Genomic DNA, 22,189 nt, shown 5'->3' with positions numbered 1-22,189 from the left:
TGGTTTGTCAGGGGTCAAAAAACCCAACAAATGCACCATAGCTGTACTTTCCTTAAAGTGCTTCAACGCAGAATCTGCCATCTCACTGAAAAGGTATGCTCCATCAAAGAGCATATCCATAAGGGAGGCCTTTACAACTCCAGAAAATCCTCTGGAACGATCCACGCATGTTGACAAAGTACAATACTACTGCTGAGTGCCCTGCCCCCAGGAATTCAATGGTATTTAGATCTGTGCACATATGATTTAGCAACGTCCTCTCTATCAAGAACTGTCTGGGACAAAGAAGCAGTAAGGTCTTAACTGACTGCCGGCAGGATCTCGCTTGCCGTGTCCCACAGGGCACGTGTGGAGTGACCCAATAAACAAACATCATTTATTGAACGCAATGCTAAACTGGCAGAGGAAAACATATGCCTAACAAAAGCTTCAATCCACCGGGATTCCCTATCCAGAGGAGTTGTTCAGAATGAGTTGGGATTCACTTTACTATTTAAGACGGGAGTCACATGGCTCTCCAGAGTAGCAAGTTTAGTAAGAAAAATCAGGGTCGCCAGGAGCCTGTTAGTGACGCCTACTACCTGTTTATTTACAAGAGGACAGGAAAAAGGTTTTGACCAAGCGAGCATCAAGGTACATGTGAGGGCTTCTTAAAGGGGGAAACAGCCTTTACAATGAGGTTTTTACCAAGTTGTGATTTTACCATACATTTTTAAGCATGCATTTTTTTACAGCATGTAGGTTTTTACAATGGATGCATTTACCATGCATTTAAGGTAAGTTGGGAGGTGTGGGGAGAATATTTTATATATACATATGTATATAAAAAAATAAATAAGCGGGTTAAGAAATGCGTGGTTAAGGCATGCAAAGTATTTCCCTGAGTTGTTCCTTTGTACAACCCTTAAAAGGGGACGGGGGCTTAGAGGTAGCTGGCCTAGACAGCAACATTTCTGTCAAGGTGTTCATTTTGGTCTCAACCGAAGGTAGCTGTAAATCCAAAACCTCAGCTGCCCTCTGGAAAACCACTGCCAAGGTTGCATTTTCTTGCATTGGAGGCCCAATTGGTGAGTCAAGTCCTACTTCCGGAGAGGTTTCAAGCCCACTGGTGTCTTGCAAATCCATGCAGAAGGCAGCATCTGTGTAATGAGGCAGGGAAAAGCTATCCCTATTGCTACCATCATCATCTGAATCCTGGGATGTCCCTTGCTCTGAGTCAGAGCCAAAAAGATAATGGAACCTCTGCTGGTGTGTACTCCCTGGCAGAGGCACAGAGTCAGAGTGCATGAACACCAGCTGCGTTTTTGTGATTTAGTCATAGGTCAAGAATGAGCCGAAATTTGGCTTGTAGTGGCGGCTGGTGGAATTTGAAACTGGTGAGCGTATGCGGAATGAAGGAACGTATGCGAGCGAGCGGAGCTCGCGAGTTCGACAGCAATAAGGGGGGTTCGGGGGGGGTTCTCTCCCCGTGAAGTAATTTTTTTTAAAAGTAGCATCTTTTTGGTGCGATTTTCAGCACTATTTGCGTGATAAATGGACTAAAAATTCTGTTCTTCTAGGCATTCATAAAAGAAAAAAACTCGTACATTATTTCAAAGAATTTCTGGGTTGCCAAGCAAGTCTGACTTCTGAAGAGGGCTAGGGTACTAAGCAAGACTGCTTTGGCTCTACCCTTTCCAATAGAAAACACTAGTTAGGGATGTGAACAAGTTCAATGGACAAACCTGGGGTCTAGGGAGGGTCCCTCTCCTAAGAAAGAATTTTGAAAAAGATTGGCAAATGGTGCATTTTAGAGCAAATGAATGCAGCAATAAAGAAAGGCTTATGAAGCAGTGGTAACGTACAGTTTGCAAGCAGTGGCGGACGCTGGATGGTACAGAGAAGGGGAATGCAGTGCTAGAAGATGGCCAGAGGGAGCGTGTAGGGAGAGAGCATACATGGGGGAGATGCAGGATTAGAAAATGCACGAAGGAGGGTGCAGGGAGAGAGGATACACAGAGAGGGGGTGCAGGGTTAGAGCATGCACAGAAGGCGGTTGCAGGGAGAGAGGATACAGTGAGGGAGAATGCATTGGTAGAGAGGATGCACAGATGGAGGTTGCAGGAATGGACAAAGCACATATGGAGGGTGCAGGGATAGAGGATACACGGAGGAACAATGCATTGGTAAACGATGCACAGATGGAGGCTACAGGATTAGAGAATACCCAGAAGGAGGGTGAAGACAGGATTCACGGACGGAGGATGCGATCGCAGAGGATCACAGGGTGTGAGGAAGGGGTGCAGTTGCAGGAAACACGCTGACAGCAGATGCACGAAGTGGGATGGCGTGGCTACCTGGCTGGAGGCGCTCACGCCGCTTTTACGATCAAAACGACACGCACACTAACTTTTAAGCTACCATGTTCCAGAAGGAATATGCTACTTACCAGTATGCATCTGTTCTTGGCACGTAGAGCTGCAGATCTACACACTTTTGCATAGATCGCCATCTGGTGTTGGGCCCGGATGTTTGCAGTTTGTTTTTCCACATGAGGAAAAACAAACTGCAAACATCCAGGCCCAACATCAGATGGCGATCTATGCAAAAGTGTGTAATCTGCAGCTCATATGCCTCGAACACACATTCCGTCGAGCATGAAGGGCTCACACAGTGCTGAAAAAACATTTCTCAGATCTAATGATGGAATTTCGTTACCAGATACCAACTGGGCTGACTCTGAGACTCACTCTCTCTCCCTGTCTCGAAAGCACCATTTGTGTTCTCTCGGGAAAAATAAAATGTCTGTCATTTTCCCATAGTAGCTGATCAAGCCTGCCAGTGAGAAATGCCCTGCGCATGCAACTTGTAATATCCATTTACGGTTTATTTCTGCCACAGACTGACTGCTGAAGTGTGAAGGGAATTCATTGAAAATCTCTCACTGCGAGTCGCACAAGCAGAGAAAGGAAAGCTTAATGAAGAAAGCCATTAGCCCCGAGTTACATTAATTTTCGGACGATGCCTTTCCCGCCTCTCACCAGCCAATTATGAACGACATTATGTTGGATTTACAAATCTTAAACTGGCTATGCTGGGCAATTTCAGTGTTTAATGATTGTGTTTTATTCATCCTAATGCTAGTAGCATATAAGTAAGGGAAACAGAACAAACACGCAACACAAAGACAGTGTCCTGCTGGCACAAGCTCACGGTGAATGAATGCAGGGACCTAAAACAATCTGCACAAGACTATTTACAACACCCTCCCCACTGCAAGGCGTGCTCCATGTGTTGTAGCATCAGCATTAGTGACTGCTCACCACCCACAGCCTCATCTGTGGCAGCCTCCGCTGCTGAGGTGCTTGAGCCATCTCTTCTAAACGAATCTGATGAAATGCATTATTAGGGATATAGCGCCTAGTCACCAAGACGTATTTCCATTTATATTCAGAGAACTGAAAAAGTCACTTTCCCAAGCAGGAACATAAAAAGCTTCCAACTGAAACCCGGTTGTAAAGCACAGAAAAGTGATTGACGAGTAGTTGATGCGCTGAGAATCTATAAACTGAAAATTGTAAATAACTTGCATGTTTGGCGCTCTATGGACAGTGACAGGGGATGTATGCCTTCCTGCAAAACAAAAAAAAAAAAAAACTTACCTGATCCCGGTCCAGCGCCGCCTCTACGTCCAGTTCCTGGGCTGGTACAACTTCAGACTGCGCGCGGCCGGTGTCTCACTCTCAGCCAATCCAGACGCTGCATTAGCAGCACCAGGATTGGCTAGGGCATGGATACGGCCTGCCCACTACGAGACCTGGGGGCTGCGACGGCCTCTCGGGTCCCCCCTCCCTCTCTCTCCTCCTACTGAAGGTACAGTAAGTGGCTGACAGTGCGCATGTTCGGGCTGGTCATAAAATGACCAGTCCAAACCCGAACATGCGCACTGTGCGCCGTTGTCAGTCTGACTGTCACTCAAACCACGTTGAGTGCTGCCCCGACCCCGCCCCCTTCATCTGCAGATTGCCGCACGCGGCACGCGTGTCCCATAAACATTTTTTCAGCGGCTGCGCGAGAGTGGAGGAGTTGAGATTTTATTCATGCAAGCAAATGAAGCAATTCAAGTTGAGAATTGCTTCATTTGCTTGCACGAATTTAGGGCGATGTGGCTAGTGGGGCAACGCCCCAGTGCCCACAATGGACACACCGGCACTGTTGGCTCGGTGTCCGACATCGGTATCAATTCCGTATCCTCTTGTGGTACCAGTCTTGGCACCCCAATAAAAGTCTATGCTGATCTCAGTACAGGCTGTAATGGGTACCAATGCGTCAAAATAGCAGCAAGAGTGGATCCACCAGCACAGGGCAGGCTTTATAGCGCTGGTGGCGCTAGGTGTGGCTATTTTGTTTAGATGCCCCCTCCCCCCCCATTACCTCTTCCGTGGATTCCCTCAATACCACCGACCCACATCTCTTCATAGTCGCTCTCTCACATATTTTATTAGCTTTAAAGTGCTGGTAAAGACTATCCTAACTAATTCCCCCAGCTATCCACATAAAAGACAGATCTATTCTATGCAGCAGGAATTTTAACCCCCTGCGCAACTTTATGGCGAGTCAATATTCTCACTAGACAAAACTCCGCTCTCTCTCTCCAGCAGGAACATTAATCACAAGCGTTATTTTGGCAGAAGAAAGGAACTGACGTCAACGAGGAAAAGTTGCACTTAAATGCAGCTCTGCTTCGTCACTTCTCAGGTGCATGGAGCAAATGCAGGGACGCACAGCAACACCTATCGGCATGCAAGAGCACTACTGAAGAAAAGTTTCTAGATCCAGTGTGGCGTTTGGTGAGTATTCTAAGTTGAGAAATTCGTTAGTTGGAATTATCCTTCAGAAGTAAGGTTTACTTCGAATTCCATTCTATTCTTTTAATAAAAATGCCATTTCAGTAACTCTGTACCTGAAAGATTATCTCAATGAAAACTGATCAGTAACTGAACAGTGAAATTAAAGACTGAAATAATAAACGAAAAATCAAAGGACTGCATTTATCACAATATTATAAAACATTATTGAATGCAGCCTTAATGAATGCATATACCTGTGGCGGGTTCTGTAGGTTTCATCTCAGTGCTACATATGTCTGTAGTGCTGTAAATTCACATGCTCTGCATACTCCTGTCATCAAGTGCTGGGCACAGACATTTGCAAGGTGTTGAGACTAAATCCTTAGCCCACATTGTACCAGGAACAAAGACTCCATCTCAGATTGTTTTCCACTCAGCGTATGAGTATTGTAAATGGAGTGTAGGCTTGAAAACAAAAAATGATGCGTTGTGGAATATAACCATGATGAAAACATATGTGATCTTTCTCAGCTTCCAGGGAGAAGCATGAGAATATACAACACTACATTCTACGAACAGATGATTAAAAGGTAAGTAACATTTTCCCTTCATAGCATGACTGGCTGTAGGCACACATGCTCTACACAGACTGTACAGCAATTCCATGCTTAAGTGGTTATCAGCGAGCAGATAATGTAGTTTGAAACAAAGCCGCCCGCCCTGTCTGGCAAACTAAAACCTGTAGATGGGCCTGAATGTCCTCACAGTAGTATTTAGTGAACGTGTGTGGTGTTGAGTTAAATAGCAGCATTACAAATGTCTGCTTGAGGTTCCCCAGAAATGCCCTAGTGGCTTCCCTCTTGAGAATAGAATGTTCCCAAAGCAGTATATAGATGGACGCTTGGCCTTAGCATGGCAGGTTTGTACATTTTGTCAAGGTGCTGGCCCCTCCTATTCTGTCATCAGCAAGAGCCCATCTGGGCTGGGAAAATGCTCCACCTGGGCTAGGCAAAGGCCTTATCCCACCCTGCTTGATGCTAACCCAAGCGAAAGCATGGCCCCAGGAGTCAAACTCTTTCCTGTTAGTTACAGCACATATGCTGGAACACAAGGAACCAGATCACTTTATACCATTCACAAGGCAAACACGTTTTGTACTCACCCTGGGTAAAGACGAGGTTGCAATCTGGAGGACATTGGCCAGAAGAGACTTTGGGTTCGGGAACTGAGATAATGCAGTGAGAGCGCTGGCATCATCCCCCATGTCAAGGGAAGACAACCTGGGAATTAAGAAGAGAGCACACATTAAACAGAGTGGTCCACTGTCACACACCACAATATTCTGCTCCTGATTAAGTAGGTTCTTCAACAAGGCTGCTGGGATCCACTCTGTGATTGTATTGCCTACCTTTGTGAGTAATGGTTACTAAGATACCTTTGAACCTTGAAGAGAACTCAGAATCTAGAACTCTAGGATGAGATGCAACCAGAATAAGAATTCCTGGGGTGCCAACTCTTTAGAAATTAGAAACACAGAACCTTCCACCAGAAGATTAATTTATGTACATGGCCAGCAACAGGCTCTGGTCAATACAGCAGTGCTCAGTTTGTCATATTCTAGCCTTTTTCAATTGTTCAGAAATCTACAGACAGAATCACGACATAATTGGTTTAATATATACAATTTAAGTAGTAACAGTAGATTTACAGCAATATTAAGATTTGAAACAAAATATCCTCTATGAGGGGATGGGGGATAGCATATATTTTTTTATACGGCATAAAACGTTGAAACTTATGAATTCCCCAATATAAAACAATACATTGATGCCTTCACTCTGTTAATATCTGATTTTTATTTGCTGAATGAGTCATACATGATGACAGCAACTTGAAAGTAAGAGCTAAAAACAATCGCATAAGTACTTTTGAGTTCACTGACATTTTGTATAAAGAATTGTCACAAGGCCAGCGGGGAAACCACGGGACGGAGGGGTGACTGGGGGGAAGCCCGTCATGTTATGTCGCCTATGCTTTCTTCTCGACAGGACGATTGGCTGCAGGCGTCTCAAACAGACTTGGCAGACACAGACGCTGGCCCCTTTCATTGGAACCCACTAGCGGAAGGCCCCGCCTCCATTGACGTCGTAGAAAGGAGCCCAATAAGGAACGACGGAAGCCGGAACTGGGGGTGCTCTGACACCGGAGATCGGGAAGAGTGGAAGGGGACCGGAGAATCAAGGAGTAGAGTTCGCAAGGGAGAACCAAGACACCCGGAGAGTACACCCATCCCGGGAGGAGAGGAAGAACGACGAGAGTGGAAGGAGAGGCCAGGAGGCCACCGGGGACACGCTTCGCCGAGACATGCTCCAGGGGGAGCGTGGCTGACTCAGGTTCGGGAGCGGTTCGCTGGCAGGGTCGGGAGGCGGGAGAAGCCAGAGGGTTGATAACATCTCCGCTTGCCGCCCTCGTGTTCATAGTGTAAATACCCCCCCTCCCCTCACCATCACTCCTCACCGCCTCCCGTTTGATTGCAATAACTTAGTGCACCAGAGTGCTTCCTCACCCCCTTTCCCTAGCTACATAGTAAGAACATTACACTGATCCCTACCTATCTCCAATACTTTTTTTGAGAACTCCGGAGCACGTTCTTCTTCGCCCTACCTGAAGATAAAAGGAGGACGGCTGACCTATAGTGAAGGACGACTTCAGAGTCTGAAGACCCGGAGGACATTCCCTTGTTTCCCCATCTTTCTATTCCTTTCTATTTGTTCAAGCTGGCAGACCGCAGGAAGCGGGACTATCTAAAAATAAAACCATCTCTGCCCAAACGTAGCCTCTTGCGCATTCCTTCTGACCCTGTCACAAGAATACAATGCTACAGAGGCCTCACTAACCATTCTTCATGTTAAAAACATGCAACAAATACTTGACTAAAAGGAGAGAATATTTATCACGCCCAGATACATTAAATGGAACAATCCCTTTATTGAAGTAAATAATACGGGCTATTCTGAAAGCTCTGGGTTTCTGCAGGCAGATTAGATAAGACTTTCAAGAATTTTAAGTATAAGAAAGAACACAAGGAATCAATTGGATAATGGAAGCATTCTAACTTTTCTGACTATCCTGCATGTGATGCAGGGAAGCATTTCAGTTACTCTGGTATACAAAAAAAAAGGCGTTGGCTCCCTCCATCTGTTCTCCATAAACCAATCCTACAATATGATTTGGAATTTTAAGTGACTGTTAGAATTAAATGGGGTGAGACAAACTTTGAGCGATAATCCAATGAGGCTAAAATATACAATGGAATTCTCAGAAGAAAAATGGATTACACTTTAAGGTAAATTAAAAAAGATTCATATAAATGTACTGGAGAATGTTTGTCACACTAAATTACCAATGTCTGTCGCTGGTGTAAGTTAGGCTTGTCAGCTTGCCCTACATCTTCACAACTATTGTTGTGGGACTTTTTGAGTTTGACTGTATTCCGGGGTGTAGTGTCTGACTTTATGGAGGTGGTCCTCAACTCCTAAGCAGGACCAGGTAGAGAACAATCTCAACCTTTATTCAACTATACAGAACCTGACATTAAATTATGAACAAATACATTTAAGTTGTATAATTAAATTGTTAAGAAAACAGATAGCCAACCCCTTAAGTTCGGTTTTACACTGTCAGTACCTGACAGGGTTTCAGCCAAAATGCCATAATGAGATATACCATACCCGAGAATGAAATGTCAGGGACAAATAAGGAGTGTGGCCAGCTTTCAACGAGCGTACACCTAAATCTATCTTTACTTTTCCAAGTCTCAATTAAAAAAAAAAAAAGGTATTTTCAGATTAGCCTTCTGGGTGCATGCTTTGGTAAGCTTATAGCATTTATTTATTTATTTCGAATTTGTAGAGCGCCTGGTTACTCCCAAGGAGTGTCCTCGCACTAAGCAGTAGTCTTATATCATGGTCAGAAACAGTTAGGCCCTGTGCTCCTACTACCTCGGCCTAAAGAGCAAAGTCTCAAGATTTTTTCGGAAACTTGCCTCAGAAGGTTCGAGTCTCAGGTTGAATGGCATTGGCTTGGCCGCACGGAGACTAAAGGAGCAACCCCCTTGGTCACATTCGATGCACTCTACGAATCACTGCCAGAGCTGCTTCCCCATATCTAAGAACTCTGGAAGGGGTGTAAGCTTCGATGAACGGAAAGAGGCAACTATGACCGCTCCGATTCTGGTGCATAAAACAGAGAGCTATGAGGGGCTAATGGTAATCCATTTCGGAGTATGTGAGAAATATCTTATTATGTTTGTGCAAGGGGTTGACAGTAACATGTCACTTCACATATATTGTCTGTTTGCATCAGTCAATCAATGGGTTCTCTTACAACAAAAAAAAGAAACATGCATAAAAATGAAAGTAGTGAAATTAAAGCCTTTAAATATACTTTCTTACTTACAACAATTGATACTAAAAGTGAAGCTTGATGGAGCAAAAAATCCAGCTTCAACTGAAACAATCTTGCATTACAATAAAAAGCTCCAGTCACAAAATAAGAGTGCCTAAAATCTGTAAAATTACTACTTTCCAATTGGCTAGTATAGGTCGAATGCTCAAAATGAAAACAATTTCTATTGCTACACAATTTATAATACTGGAGGTTTACTTATCTTTACAAGATGCAAATGTTTCCATTTACCATTTGTAAAAGGGAATTAAGTGCTTTGTTCTGAATCGTACACTGCAATTAAATGAGCAAACGGAGAACAGAGCTTGGGCCTTGCTCTACAACTGTGAATAATTTCAGGGCATCTCCCCACAAACAATCTTGATGCAGCGCATTTATCACACGACAGCTACAGAGAAACTTGCATTTAAACAGACATTTCATGAAAGAATAGAATTTATTTTCCTATCACTATCAGCACTAACAAAAGAGCTTATAAGCGGTTGGAGTAATGTTCTCCACACGGTCTCAGGCTATTTAATATAAAATGCTTCCAATAAAGAGTTTTGCATTAACTGGAAAAGAACGTATCAAACAAAAGTTATCAGGTTGTCTACATCTTCCACTAGGCTTAAAAGTAATAAGTGCACAGCGAGTACAAGGTAGGTTAATAGTAAGTCTTAAATAAAAATAAAATAAAAGGTATTTTTCCAGCACAGTTTGTCTAAAAAGAATATGGACGCTATAGATACAATGAACTTAGTTACCATTCATCTGTCAAGTGCATGCTATAATTTCTTAGAAGCTCGAATTGTGGTATAGAGAGCACCCGGTTTCTTATTTTCCATACGGTCTCTTCCCAATTCCCCTTTTCCATTATTCTCCGATCTAGAGGAGGGTGTTCAGCAGTAGGTCATGCAAGGAGAATAGTCCCTTTGAGTCGACGTCACCTGGGAGGAGATGTAGTGAATGGAACGGCTCTCGTGCAGTGACATGTACACTCTCCACACGGAACATCCATTGTAGGTGGGTGTATATGTCCAAAACTAAACACTAAAACTCAAATCTCCGTTAGCCTTTGTGTGAACGTTCGCTCTCATGAGAGGAGCCTGGCTAACACTGCAGTCCCGGATCAGTTGATTATCACCAAGTATTATCCGGTAACAGAACACTGATGGGGTTTTGCATGCGCCAAGCATATTTGAGATGGAATATACATAGTGTCTCCTGCCTGTTTCTTTAAAGCAGCCGCGTGGCAGTGTTCTTGTGTTTCTCTGCAGGATGAAAGCACCAGAGTGTGACTGAATGGTAGGTGCACATCATGCCATGTTGCATAATGAAAATGGAAATGGCTACAGTGGCCATGCAGTCAATGCTTGAAACAGCTGGTTTGCTCCTTACCTAAAGCTGTAAGTAATACCAGCTGCTAATTCTTGGACCCATGCCACTTATTCTGCTGAAGGGATTTTGAGAATTCGCTAAGGAATCTTGGGGCTATTATGTACTCAAGAGAATGGCTACAAACATTTTTGCACAAGTAAAAAACAAAAATGCAGGCAAGTCGAGCCTCAAATTTCCCCACAAGTCACACCAGTGGTGAACTCAAGGTAGGATTAGGACACTCATTTATCTCTAGGATTGGCCAATAATACCCTATGTCAATTTCATTATAGGACAAAACTGGTCTCCGAAATACTTATCTCAGAAATACACAAGCAGCAACACTGCCTATACGTAGTGGCCCGGAATCATTTATAATAAGTAATACAAGCAACTTCAGTGAACTTAAGTGGAAAAATGAAGGTACAAAGCCCTCCGCACAGTATCCGACACATGCTACTTAAATAAAGAAAAGCCACTGAAAGTGCTTTACATTTCAAGACCCCTATATATAAAACCATAGTGAAATCAGTCTGAGGAAGGAAAGCCACCCAAAGGCATTCCAGGAGATCCTAAAAAATTCTCTTTAGTAGTCCGAATACATGCAAGGGTAGCTTATGCCCTTGGCTATTTTTCTAAATGAACTGTATGTGGTGTAACCTTGAAATGGTTGCCTTCATTCGCCTATACAAATTCAAAAGCATCATTTATTTTGTGGCCTGAAGACAAAGGCCCCATCTTCCCAATGAAAATCATTAAAACAAAATAATTTTTTGTAAGGGGCAAAGATGAGCTATCAGCACATGCGCACACAGCGGACGATTGGGCTTCACAAATGTTGCTATTTATGTCATACAAATGTGTCTTAAATTAAAATACCATGCAACTTTGCAAACACAAACAGCTATCTATTATAGAAAAATCCTTGGAATACCTTGCAATGCGGGAAGAATTGATTTTGTTCTGTTGAGCTTGGGACAGATAATCTGAAACATCCATGGCACCACCCTCCATTTCCTCGAGTTCTTGCAGTTCCTCTTCCTCCTCTGGTTGCACCATCTTTGACTGCCCACCATCGTCCCGCTGAGTGACTCCCACTGGTTTCAGGTACTGTCTGACAGTGTTGCCCTGTGAAAAGTCCTGTCCCTGGGCTTGCCAATCTCTGAGAGAGGAGGAGCTGAACTTATTGGAAAGCTCTCTGTAAGTAGCAGTGTTGAAGAGCTCATTTCCTGGGCCCAGAAATCCCCAGCTCTGAAAGAGAACAGTAGAGGAATTCATGTGTTTGATTTTAGTAACTTTTCTTCATTTGTTAGGGCAGAAGCAGGATAAGAAAAATTACTTGTTTATTAAAATGTTTGCACACTGCTGCACTTTGAAGTTCCGAAACGTCCAAGTACTAGAAGATAAACCGATTCAGTTTCTGAAGGTGATGATGCAAGTATTGTATTTTTTCGTGTTCTTTGCCCTCTGGTGTTATGCTAAAGGCCTTCTTGCTGTTCGGATTCCCTAAAACACTGTGGTACTGATTGAATTTTAGTTTACTGCATTCACAGTCGTTTTTAGGTCTCGCCTAGCTATTGCATTTACGCAATCGCTATGCGAGACTCTAGTAAGAGGCGCATTTCAAATTGCTCCCAAAAGTGGATTGCATGGCGAGCACGCGCACAATCACGTGCATCGTGCCGCCATGCAATCCGTTTGGGGAAGCGCTTCAGCCCACTGGCGCCCTCGGCATCATACTTCAAAGGGTCAGCTCCCCCGCCTGTAATGCGCTCCCCCCGCCCCCGCCAAGCACGCGCGCCACGCTCCGCCGCGTCTCACAGCTTTCTCTGCTCACTGTGACACCGGCCCCCTCTGTCCACGCTCGAGGCACGCCTCCTGGACTGCCCTTGCAGCGTCACTCCATCCCTCTGTTCATAGCCTGACTCCTGCCTCTTGGTTCTCCGTTAGCATATTCTCATCTCTCGGACGTTCTTCTGTTCTTCTCTCTCGTGTCCTCTTTCATCTGCTTCTCCCCTCTCAGCGCCATCTTCCGCTTCCCACTCAAACATCCCTTGCTTTCATTCTGCCTCCGCCACTACTTGTAGCTCTCCATGCTTCTCTTCCTCTACACTGCTATCTCCCGCCATCCTCTGGTTTCTCCTCTTTCTCCCATCCATGTTTCTTGGTCTCCTCTCGTGTACCCTCCTCTTTGTGCATCTCGCCTTGTTTTCCCTCTCTTCTCCAGCTTCTCCTTCCCTCTATCTCCAGGCTCTTCTTATAAACATGTCTCTCCCTCAGGCTCTTCTCTTTTCTCCCGTCTCCTCCTCTAAAGTCTCATTTCCTCTCTTTGTTTCTCATTTCTCCCTTTATTCTTCTCCCGCTTGTTCCTTTCTCATTCCCACGATCCCCTTCTTCTCACCCACTCTCCCTTTACCCCTCTCTCCCCCCCCCCCCCGTGGTTCTCGCAATGTCCCTCCCTGCCCCCTTCTCCATTAGCTGGGAACCTGCAGATCTGCGATACAATCGTGGCTTTGCTACTTCGCCGTGAACATCGTGAGATTCTGGGCGTATCACTTCATATCCATGTGGTAAAACAGTAAAAATTGTGTAAACCAGCGGTGCGATTTGGTGTAGTGCAAAGTGCCCAGGTCATGCCCCCCCCAATCACATCCTAGTTTTAGTAATACGGTTTAACCTGCTCCTGCATATAATTTCTCTTCTACATCCTGCCCCTTGTGATCTTTGAACACCTGCTACGAATCTATACATAAAACACACACAGGCACACACGCATGTACGCACACACATATATATTTAAAACTCATAAAAAGGGCACATGCCATTACTCAGGACAGTGTTTCTACTCAATGTTTACGTTTATTTATTGCTTCTAGAGTGAACATTTCAAAGGACCTCCGCTGTCTTTCTCTCCTAAGCTGTTTTTCAATAAGTAATCAGAGGTTTAAATAAATCCACTAAAAGATGGGCGATAATAAGCTGCACGTTTCCTATTCAGTGCTGGCTACTGGGAATTGGTTCTGGGTAAATCGCTGCTTTCTGACTGTAGGGCCCTGCTATAGAAAACACACCGCTCCCACCACCTGGAAGGCAGAAATGGGTCTAGTAAACCCCCTTAATGTGACAAAGAGAGGATATGGCCTAACGGTCAGAGCTACCGACTTTGTAGCTGGGGAACCAGGTTAGAGCTTGGCGTCGGCTTAGCATCCTAAGAAGCGGGGCAAAGCACTTAATCTCCCCGTGCCTACCAAAAAAATAACAAGCATTTGCAATGCAATTGGTCTCGCATTTACGCGAGTTTGAGCTAATGACATTGCAAATAACAATGCCTTTTATTTTTGTTTAAAACATTAATAAAAGGCATTGTCATTTACAATGCCAATAGCTGAAACTCGCGTAAGTGCGAGACCTATTGCATTGCAAATGCTTGTTTAATTATCTTACCAGATGGAGAAGGCATTTCAACTGTGGGCTCCTACTGTTGCTAAACACATTCTGCATCCTTGCTTTGAAATTTGTAACTAAGGAAATAAAATTAAGTGATATAACACAGAAAATGCTTTGCTATACGTTTCATTGCTGCTGTATGCAAGGTGATCAGTCCTTGCTTCAAGTAGGTTCTGTCATCAGGAAAAGTACATTGAGAGAGTAAGTTGTTTGACTGGTAGACAATTAAACAATCGAAGTACAGATTTAGTGTGCCCCCGAGATGAAAGTTCATTGGCATTACTCATGATTTGCAGGCACACACATCCTAAAATTCACTCTTGCAAGAGGGGAAGCGTTTGACGGTTATGCATATTCGGCAAATTGAATTAAATGACAGGGTCTAATATAGGTTTCAATATGAAAAAAAGGGAAATAAGGTCACTACCATAGGAAGAACTTTGAGAGGGTGTCATGGTAAAAGACAAAATGAACACCTGACAAATAGTAAGAGTCCAAACTGAAAAATAAAAATAACGGCAAGTGCAACAATAAGGCACAATAATTGTCAGAGGCCAACCAGATTTCAGCTTGCCAGAAAAGAGGTTTTCAATGATGGTTTAAATATTAAGACTAGATATGGTATCACAGGTCTTCAATGGTTAATTGAAACAACTAGGCACCCAAAGTCATTAGTCATTGTAATATGTAGCAGGAAAATATTTAAATATTACACAATATAATATGTAGAGAGATTTAAATTGTCTAGATGAATAAAAAAGTGGGTCTAGGAGATTGAGATGATCTTTGATGCAAAATGTTGCTAGCATTATGTTTAACAAAATGTTTAAACTGTGATGCATGGGGATGCGGGCTTGGTAGTGGGGAGAGGGACTCAAGAAAGCATAGCACTGCACGCTGAAAACCTACTGTTATTCCTAGTGGACCTCGCAGTCTAGAGATCCTCCACCTATACGTCGATGCCTCTGGCCATTCAGTCAACGAATCTAAGTCCCTAGTGGTGCAGGTAGTGGGCGACCCCGGAGCCCGATCCTGGTGCGCCACAATCCCACAGCGCTGCCTCTCCTTCAAATACCTGGGCATTTACATCTCCTGCCTTCCAGAATTGGCATGGACCCTCAACTTGAACCACCTCACACCAAACTAAGCAATGCTGTGGTCACCTGCCCCTCAATCTGCTGGGGCGCTTAGTCCTGTTCAGGATGATCGTGCTCCCTCGTTTTATACCTTTTCTCCAACTTCCCTCATCTGATCTCCCAGAAATGGTTTAGGAATCTGCAGCATAAAGTCACCACCTTTATATGGAAGGGAAGCGCCACCTAGTGCTTTTGTTAATGCGCGGAACTCCCCATATTACAAGGAATGGGACTATCCGACCTTTAAAGCTACTACCTGGCAGCACAACTTACAAGGGTTAATGACGGTTTCAATATTGGTTAGGCTGACACTGCTTATCATGAGGAACTAAATCAGCGGGTCTCAATGGGCTCTTGGGGATGCTCTATGGCTCCCTCGAACGCTCCCAGGGTGTACGTGTGTGACCATGCCTTGCTGGAAGGGGCCACTCCGACTTACTGGTTGCGATCATACAGGCTTGCTTAGATGACCCCTTGTGGGGGGGGGAGGGGGTCTGCAAGTTATGCAGCACATTATTTGGTAAATAAAACAAATCTACAATTATGCGTAAAATGCCAACACAAAGAATACCATTATTACCGTGGACCTGAGTATATGCATCTCGGACTCAGGTCATTCTAGGCTGTAATGATAAATGATTAAAATTCCATAAGTACTAACAGATAAATCCTATGCATCAACATAAATTTTCAGCACCTCTTGCTTTTCTTGTAAGGGTCTTTACTCCCAGGTCTGAAAATACACCTTTCTCCATCTGACCAGACATCCCCCCGCTTTCGTGCACTATATCGCACAAACATCTCTACTGATAAAACCTAACCCACACTGGGGAAGCTCCAGTGGGAAACCAAAAAGGTTGCCATCCAAGTTATGAGGGACCATGAGTCGTTCCACCAATTAAACTTGGGCCGGGTTTTGACAGGCCTAGGACCTTCGGTGAAATTCTGGAACTCCCCCAGACTGTTCCTAATGGGTAAAATAGCAATCTTCAAAATAATTATATTACTGCGCTGTTTGTATGTCTTTGGGGGCACGCTTTATGATGAGTTCATACAGACATTTAAGGAGCTAGACAGTTTTATAGTGGAACTACTGTGGGTCACGGGGCGGGAACGGGTTGGGTTGGCCACATTGAAGCCGACATGGAGCAGAGGGGGAATGGAGGAGCTGTTCATGGAACTTTATTTTCTGGCTGCCCAACTACAACATACAGTCCATTGACTAGATGAGGGGGGTAACTGGGAGAAGAGATTACTGGATGACACTAACGGGTGACCTCCCTGCCAGAACTCCTAATATTGGGAGCAAAAGTCCCCAACAGTGTGGCTAGGTGGTCAAACAGGTCTATCGGGTTTGGGAATGTGTGATCCAAGGGGTACTAAATCTGGCCACGTTTGAACCAGACTGGTGTTCCTGGATTATTTAGCCCTGTGGGCAAATTGCGCAGCTGATCACGGCAGAACACTGGAGAGAGGGAGGTAGTGTGACGCTACTAGATCTATATCCCAGCGACAGGTTTATCACGTTAACCGATGCCGTGGAGACCTTTAACTACGTTTGTTAGCTTGATAGATTGGAAGATGAATCTCATGTTAACTATTTATATTTTTGTATATCACAAAATGCCAATAACATATACAATAACAAAAAAATCCTCACCGAAGTACACCTCTGTAGTGCAGCAGTGGGACAGCAAAACAGCTCTATCAGCACGTAAACTATTAAAATCCTAAAATGCAGCCCTTTCACTTTTTTCCAGCAACAACAAAGAACTGTCAATGAATCCCAGAACAGACCTGCAGCAACCAGTGTTCCAAGCTCAAGATCTGTGACCAATCCCCTAAGCACCTCGGTATAGATGCGCAGCTTCATAAACCCATCTTAATCATGTTTTCATCATCCCTCACTTTTCTTTCCTGAGGACCACAAACAGAACTGAGAAGTTACCTTAATACTGCCCTCCCAATTTTCAGTCTACAGGATGCAGGAATGATGAATAAAACCCCTTTGTTTATAAACTACATTTGGAAGAAGGGAAGATGGGTTGTTAACATTGGAGCATTTATGCTGAGCTAAGAATTAAATATTGCGAACTGTTGTGGAGGCAGGCACGAGATGAACGACATTGAGCAGCACCCCATCCTAATTGTAAAAATCCTAACATATGAAAAGAACCATGTCTCCTTTTTGAACCTATGGCTATCCCTCCACTTTAAATATGTTCAAAGTCAATAAAAAATATATTTGGGGAGAATCACCACATCAACCTGACCTTCCCCCATGCTCCTAAAAAATGGTAACTCCATTCACAGACATCACATCCTAACTAGTTAATTCTGCAACAAAACCAAGGCACTCTCAATTACCCCTTTCTCCACACACATCAACTCACAAAAATCTAAAAAAGCGGTCAGAAGTATGCCACCAGCAGAGAAAGAAAAACAAGCATTGGCATAGCCAATAGGTCTCGCTTTTGGGACCTTATAAGTATTTAGTTATGCAGCACAATATCCTTGGTGCAACAACATCAACTGTTGCATGGCTAAACACTTATAAGGTCCCAAAGGCGAGACCTATTGGCTATGCCAATGCTTGTTATGTTAGAAGACACTATGTAAAGAATATCTGAGTCATATCTCTGGAACTGCACTTCCGTTTGTCGTGGTTTCTTACGATAAATAGCACAGACTGGACGCTGACCTAATTTACTTTGCATCTGAAATGAAGCATCACACCACCTGATCGCCTGCTCAACCACAGCTACCACTGGAGAATGAAGGAAACTGAGGGAGCCTTCACTAACCTTTAGGAGCAGATAGAACAAGGAAAGCAAGGTGCTCAATGAACTACAGCAAATGCCTGCCAAAAAGTGACAAAATAATCAGCAAGGAAGAAAGATAGAGTGACACCTCTATGGATGTCAGTGCAGGGGCTGAAAGTTTAGAAAGATAGGAAACAAATGGACGAGAGAGAGAGAAAGGAGATAAAATCATGTGAGAGAAAAAGGAGATAAAATCATGTGAGGGAGAAGGGAGTGAGAATGATGTGAACACAGAAGGAGCGGAGAGATATAACGAAAAGGATAAAAGTGAGATAATTTTTTTATTAACAAGTCGTGTGTTTAAACTTTCATTACTTTAAATAGCCGGTGCAAAACATGAGAAGTAGAGAAATCAAGAGTGAGCGTCCTTCAACAGGATTTAACCACAGAGCTTGGTACCTCGTTATTTACATGCACACACACAAGCATTTTCAAAATCACACTTCAAGCGTTAAATGTTAGCATAACTAAATGTCATCACCAAGATTTATATAGTAGCCTGCGAGTACCATATAAAAGAAACGCTATCACTCCACGTTCTTTGATAACATTTTCTCCGTTACTTCGTCCGTTAGCAATGCCATTCTATGTAGCATAAAGGAACTGGACAAATGTATGAATGAGTTGATTCTTGTTGCAGATGCAGCAGCTCACTGGGTGTCCAGTCTGTATCTCTTATGAGCTTGCTCTGTTGGCTGAGTGCCTACTGCACTAATCTGTGCATGTGATCTGCGTCTCGTCTTCACAAAGGTGAAGGTCTGTGAAGAAATTTGGGACTGTCTAGGTTTAAAAATCTTGCAGAAGGTGGATTCTCTTTCTGAATGTTTTGCCGATAAAGGAAGAGATGCGCTGTAAGATCAGATGACCTGCCCTAGGTCATTTAATTTGAATCCAGTTTACAACAAAGGTCTAGAACTGCTGACTCCAAATTCATCCACACAAAGTGTGCAGTCTATCAGTTTTCTTGTACTACTGCACAGGATTTAAATATCTTTTTTTAATAAAACTCAACGCTCCAAGACCATTTATGTAAAAGAAATGAGCACAAACTAGGTTTGTTTCCAAATGGCATTAGCGAATCTTACAATGGGTCTCAGTCATGTTCCCAAAACTCAGAAAAACACATTCAGGATACACACGAAGATCCTCAGATATGATATCATAGATTGCATGTGAATGCAGCCAAATGCATCGGAACACAACCTTGCAAATTTGCCGTTTGCCAGTGATGGAAATGAAATGTCACTTAACCAGTTTTCTCCACTGAATTGCATTCAGTTTGCCCCTTTAAAAGTAGAACCTTTGTGTCACATAGAGTGCGCGCTACAGGGGGACGCATTACCCCGTGAGCGGCCTCAAAGGATATTCAGTCAAAAGGATTGCCTGTAAGCTTGGTATCATTATGTTGGCCGTCAGTAGGGCTGTAAAAACAAGTGTGAACAGTACACAAGCCCCCGAGACAACAATGGCGGGTTCCTTGGGATAAAACAAACAGACACAGAGAACACAGTTTGCTGCTGTAAATGAGTGGCACAGACCTTAAAGAGGAATCTACGGACAGCTAGCTGTTAGAGTGCGCTAAAATAAAAATAACATTTTTAAAAACACACTACGGCCTGCTGCAGTATAGAGGCGGGGGCTGGGGGGGGAGTGGAGGCCAGCAGAGTGACTCGATCTGTGGTGGGGGAGGGGGGAGGGAATTGAAGCGCAAGCAAGCAAGGCGGAGAGAGGCACGCAAGGCTTAATGAGCCGTGACAGAAACGCACATGGCGGGTGCAAGCTCGCGTGAACGCAAGCTTGAGGCCAGCAAAAGCATCTGGTAGCACTTTTAAAAAAAACACTCACTAAATTTCTCGCAGACCAGCGCATGCGCTGGCTCAGCGAGACCTAAAAAGGAAGCACTTTCTGTGGTATTTAGATTTAAAACATGTCTTACCAGCCATCCATTCATGGCTGTACTACTGCAACATATCTTCCAATAGGTCACAAATACCCTGCTAAAAAGCTTGAGACCCCCAAAGTCCTTCAAATACCACTAAAAGAAGGAATGGGAATAAACGTACAACACAAAACCAGCTCCATAAATTACTAGTTAAGCAAACAGCTACCTTTAAGATTCTTTGCTTTCAAAAGCTGGCAGGGTGGATCAATGAGGTTGATGGTCAACACTGAGATGAGGGCACAATTTTGAAATCTAGCTAGGCCGATTAGCCTTCCTTCCTTCGAGGTTGGTATTTCGGAGTGACATTACCTTTCGGTAAAAACATGTGTTACTCCAAGGAATTAAAAATATAGTATATTTTCGGAATTAAGCACTACTTAGAAACCATATTATAAAAAAAGGCCTACTAGAACAAGGGTTCCAGTAAATGTAATACTCTCCAAATAAAAAGCTCAACTCCAAAAGTATAACCTGGCTCAGAACACCCTATAACATATGGCAGAAGCACCATGCATACCGTTGATGCTATGGAATATACTATGTATTGACCTGTGTAGATAGATAGATAGATAGATATGAACTTTATTCGATATGTAAAAACAATATCATAAAAGTACATGCAAGTAAATATAAAAACAAGAATTCATTAAAATAATATGTAAAAAAATCAGCTAATTTATAACAATCTCAAAATTAATTAAAAAATTCAGATACACAACAAGGCTTTAGGACATATATCAACTAAAACTGCATTGATGCCCTGAGCTTCATGGTCATTTTCAGATAAGATGAAATAGCTGCCAGGGCTAGGGGGGTTTCCAAAGTTTTTAATTTGTGGTAAGCCGCTCTACATGAGCATAGTCCCCAAGATATAAGGAGAGGTTTCAGGAAAGTAGCCTTGGCAGTTGGTAAAATCTGCAAAATAAGATGCAATGGATGTTAGATTGCATTGATAAGCCATCGCAGGGGCATTTCTCCAAGTCATTTGACCAACAATTTGGGTTTGGAAAAGTTAAGAGTCTAAAAAAAGTGTCGGTGCGAAAGCGGGTCAGGAGCATACGAATAAAAGGCGATGGTTCTAAGAGTAAATATTGCTGAATCCCATTCATAATGGTCGATTGTTGATAGTCAACAATTGTACTCTTTTGTTTTTCTGAGGACCATCTTTGGCTGCTCAGGTGGTTTAGGACAAGACGTTTTAGAGTAACTTTTGGTATGGTATTTAGTGTTGAAGGATCAGAGAAAAATTCAGGGTGCCCTAAATCAGAGGACAACTTCTTTACATAGTTCAGCCATTTGATATTCTTGACCTCGTTCAAATTAAGACAGTCTGTAATGATTTCTCTGTTAAAAGGTGTCTCTTGGCTTGTCCAAACTTTATGCCATAGGATGAGGGGGGAGGAATTGATCGTATCCGCTATATATGTAAGACCTAATTCAGTGTGCACCAAATAGGTAGATGTACTGGGTGGAACAGCCAGGAGGTAACGCAGAAAAGCGTTCTCGTGGCGTTGAATTTGGTCAGCGCGCTCGATCCCCCAGATCCCGGATCCATAAGTGCCGGCTGAAATGCACTTCGCCCGGTAGATCTGAAGTAAGGGGTTTATCGGGCGGCCCCCAAGTTTTTTAGAAAAGTTGGTCAGTGCACCTATGGCTTTGGACAAAGCTAAACCCCTGGCTTGAGCTGCTGCACGCCAAGTGCCCCTCTTATTAAAAATAATGCCCAAGTATGGGAAACTATCGGTACTATCCAATTTTTTACCATTTAAAAAGGTGGAACGTGGTTTTTTCCCGATCCCTGATCCACACGACATGGTGAAGGTTTTAGAGGAGTTAACGTTTAGACCTCTCCTTGACATAAAATCAGAGAATTCATTAACTGCCCTCTGTAGGCACATACGGGTCTTGGACATAATTGCTGCGTCATCAGCGTAAAGCAGAATAGGTATGGGTTTGCCGTTGATAGTAGGGTAATCATAAAAAGTTCTGTTTAGATGATGACCAACAGAGTTGATGTAAAGGGTGAAAAGTAGGGTAGCTAAAATGCAGCCCTGTCTGACACCTCGCCTGATGAAAAATCTATCAGAGCATTCTCCACTTCTACCATATCTGACGCGGGCCGAAGCGTCCCTATACAGCTCTTTGATGAATAAAAGGATAGAAGGATCTAAACCAATCTCTACGAGA

At 43.5% G+C, this 22,189-nt stretch overlaps 1 protein-coding gene across 2 annotated transcripts in view; it reads right to left on the bottom strand.

Annotated features, from left to right (window-relative positions):
- The window catches only part of DHX30 (DExH-box helicase 30), a 574,174-nt gene that overhangs the window by 486,109 nt on the left and 65,876 nt on the right, over positions 1–22,189 (bottom strand). Inside the window, exons 4-5 of one of the 2 annotated variants that reach the window (XM_085628644.1) lie at positions 11,590–11,906; positions 5,992–6,109 (exon numbers count right to left, since the gene is read on the bottom strand). In XM_085628644.1, coding sequence (XP_085484770.1) covers positions 5,992–6,109; positions 11,590–11,906 — 435 coding nt within the window. The remainder of the gene's footprint in view (positions 1–5,991; positions 6,110–11,589; positions 11,907–22,189) is intronic. The other variant, XM_085628645.1, reaches the window with a different exon arrangement.

Source organism: Triturus cristatus, chromosome 10 (genome assembly GCF_964204655.1).
Source record: "Triturus cristatus chromosome 10, aTriCri1.1, whole genome shotgun sequence".
NCBI classification, from domain to species: Eukaryota; Metazoa; Chordata; class Amphibia; order Caudata; family Salamandridae; genus Triturus; species Triturus cristatus.
Note: the sequence above shows the minus strand (reverse complement) of the source record. Positions and strands in the feature narration are given on the sequence as shown.